The 3,082-nt window shown below is 41.2% G+C and overlaps 1 protein-coding gene across 1 annotated transcript; it reads left to right on the forward strand.

The window, feature by feature from the left end:
• Positions 1–881: 881 nt before the first annotated feature.
• LOC107683314 (interferon regulatory factor 1-like) lies at positions 882–2,865 on the forward strand (the record flags this gene model as incomplete). The annotated part of the gene is made up of 6 exons (XM_016479370.1): positions 882–1,061; positions 1,161–1,241; positions 1,330–1,431; positions 1,506–1,558; positions 2,430–2,523; positions 2,690–2,865. Coding segments are annotated over 6 exons (590 nt in total), but the record flags the coding sequence as incomplete, so codon positions are not given.
• Positions 2,866–3,082: the final 217 nt, after the last annotated feature.

Below are 3,082 nucleotides of genomic sequence, written 5' to 3' on the forward strand. Positions count from 1 at the left end.
AATGTATTTTTGGCTATTGCTACAAATATACCCCAGCGACTTAAACCTGGTTTCGTGCTCCAGGGTCACATTTATGAATGTGCTATATATATATATATATATATATATTCATAGTAACATATGTGTTGCTCATTAGTTACCAAATGGTACCATCTGCGTTGGTTACCATGAGAAATGAGATCTATGAATGTCCAAATCTGGATTTTCATTGAGTGAATGCACATTCGCTATAGCGTCGAGTTCAGCTTGATGTTTTGAGTCTAACTAAACTCATCCACAAAAACTGATTCCATATTCAGCAGCCTCAAAAATAGTTGGACACCTTCGGACACTGAAGTCATTTAAAATGTCTTTTCATTAGATACAAAGTATCCAACCGTGTGGCAGTTATATGATGCCTTCCCCAGACCTTCAGAAAGATTTCTTTTGAGCTGTGTGATCTCGAGGTGAAGAGAATCACACTAACTTTCAACACGCTCCACAGAGTTTGACAAACAGAAAGAGTTGAAGACCTTTTGTCTTATTTTGAAAAGCTAACTGAAAAGCGTGCTGCATTTATTTAAAATAAATGTGGCTTGTTTTGATATTCTAATATTTAATGCAACGACACTTTTACATTTTGAATTGTGGCATGTGCATGAACTTAATTTCTCTGGTCATTGGTCTCAGACGTCCAACACTGAGATTTTGCCCAAATTCTTTGAAACATCCAGATGAAGCACCAGAACAGCTCGTTTAATATTAACGCTATATCACTTGTAATTGTACCAAACATGTTTAAAGGAGAAGTCAAATCAATGATCAGCTTGGCCAGGAACACAACTGAAATGCACTGAAAACAGGTGCTGGATGATCATGCAAACTCCTCTCGTGGATTTCAGGGCGATACAAACCCAGCGTAGACAAACCCGATCCCAAGACATGGAAAGCGAACTTCCGATGTGCGCTCAATTCCCTGATGGACGTCAAAGAGCTCCAAGACAAAAGCATCAAGAAAGGCCACAACGCTTTCAGAGTTTATATTCTCCTTCCACACAGCAAAACCGTGAAAAGACGCAAAGGTATTTGCACATATAAACCTTGTGGAATATTATTTCATATGTCTAGATGTTCCTGAACGTGACGTAGTAACGAGTTTGTGATGGCATGTTTCTCTTCAGCTTTAAGGTGTTTGGAGACCGACAGTAAAGCAGCATCACCGCCACAAACGCAAAGGAGTATACCACTGGAGAGATTTACAGGTACCACCCAATGACAGGTCACCACCTATAATACAAACGTCCTTCCACGTCATCATGGATGTGTCACATCTTTCCCGCATGCATACAGAGGCCTTCTGGAAGTTCACAGATGATCGAGGCAGTGCCGCGACTGAAGTGCTGAGAAAAGATGATCTCGAGGAGGAGAGACCAGCCCTCTACTGCTCACAGGGTACTTGTGCTAGTCTGTGCACAATAGTTCGGATTAGTAGAGGTTTAAAAATGACTAACTCATGACCTCTGCAGGACTGCAGCTGAACAGAACAGACGAGCACGAGCAAACTGAAGCAGTGCTGAAGGTAAGATCTCTGATGGACATGGCTACGTTGGCTTGACAAACCACACACTGATCTCAGGACGGCCAAAAGAGTCACCAATCTGTTGGGCGTCCTGAGATCAGTATGTGGTTTGTCTTTACTTAATAGCCTAAGTAAATACTTTTAGTTAAGTCTTTACTTAACTTGCATGAAGCTGGAAAGACCAATCAAAGCATCTTCAGCAGGACCGGCGGTCTGATGAATAAACACGGTGGAGCATCTGATGCCCGAAGCTGCTCCGACTTAAAAACAAGTCTCAGCAATCATTTATGGTCAAATTAATTACTAAGTTTATCAAGACATTGTTCTGGAGATGCCAAGGCCATGAAGCTCAGCAGAAGTCGAGTGGTTCCACAGGACATTAGAACGGCTCTGGAGCAGGTTATGTTCAGAAAATAGTTGCTTACCCTGAATCTTACCTCAGTTTTTGGTACCGAAAGTTGAGCTTATCCATTTACTCAGAGTAAACTTACCTGGGTTTTAGGATTAAAATGCATAAATAAAAAACAGGTCGTGGTTGATATGGATCTGTATCCATCAACCACTCAAAACACTTTAGTTCACCCGAAAATGAAAATTCTGTCATCATTTACTCACTCAATGTACATTCTTCAAAACATCCTCTTGTGTGTTCAGCAGAAGAGAGAAACTCATTCAGGTTTGGAACGACTTGAGGGTAAGAAACAGCGTTTCCATTTTTGGGTGAACGATCCCTTTAAACACCACAAGACATGGCTTTCGTGAACTCATCTCAGCTCTAGCTAATGCTTTGCCAAGCCAACACCAGAGTTTGTTTTGAACTGCTCTTTTCTGGTTAGTGTTGGATCTAAAACCGTGTGCGTTCGTTCTGCAGATCGTGGATCATCTGAAGAACCTGGAGCACTGGAGTCCCTCGTACGAGAGCGACAGAGGCTGGAGACCCAACTCAATGTGGATGGGATGCCTGTGTAAGAAAAACAATTCTACAGCTCTTATCCAGTAAAACACTGGAGAACAAAATGATGTTATAAGAAAGTGTCCTACTAAACAAACCATTTGATCATTCTGTCCTTATTAGACGCATGCTAATGTGAGAGATTTGCTATTAAAGTCCATGAACGCCTCTGATTTCAGGCGAGACGATGGAGTTTTCAGGTTACTCCTTCCAGACGGACTGCAACGTGCACAATACCTCATCAGCGCAATTCGACTAGATCAACTGAACGAGCAGGTTCACACTACTGTATGTGTTGTTGTTTTTTGTAGTGCAACTGAAGGAAAAACATTAATTAATGGACATGTTAATGACTGGACAGTGAAACTCTTGCCTGAATGATTCTGAGTAATAATAAATTATGAAAAATTAGGCAAAATGATTCAGAGAAGACATCTGCCATTTTATTTGTTTCCCAAATCTTTCAATAAATCTTGAGTTAATGCTTTGGATTAAACCGTGTGTGGCCTTCATTCATGACGTGCAAGACGTCAGTAAGAACACCTGCATCTGCTGCGGGCGAATAATGATCA

Source organism: Sinocyclocheilus anshuiensis, unplaced genomic scaffold (genome assembly GCF_001515605.1).
Source record: "Sinocyclocheilus anshuiensis isolate Anshui unplaced genomic scaffold, SAMN03320099.WGS_v1.1 C33161509, whole genome shotgun sequence".
Lineage (NCBI taxonomy): Eukaryota > Metazoa > Chordata > Actinopteri > Cypriniformes > Cyprinidae > Sinocyclocheilus > Sinocyclocheilus anshuiensis.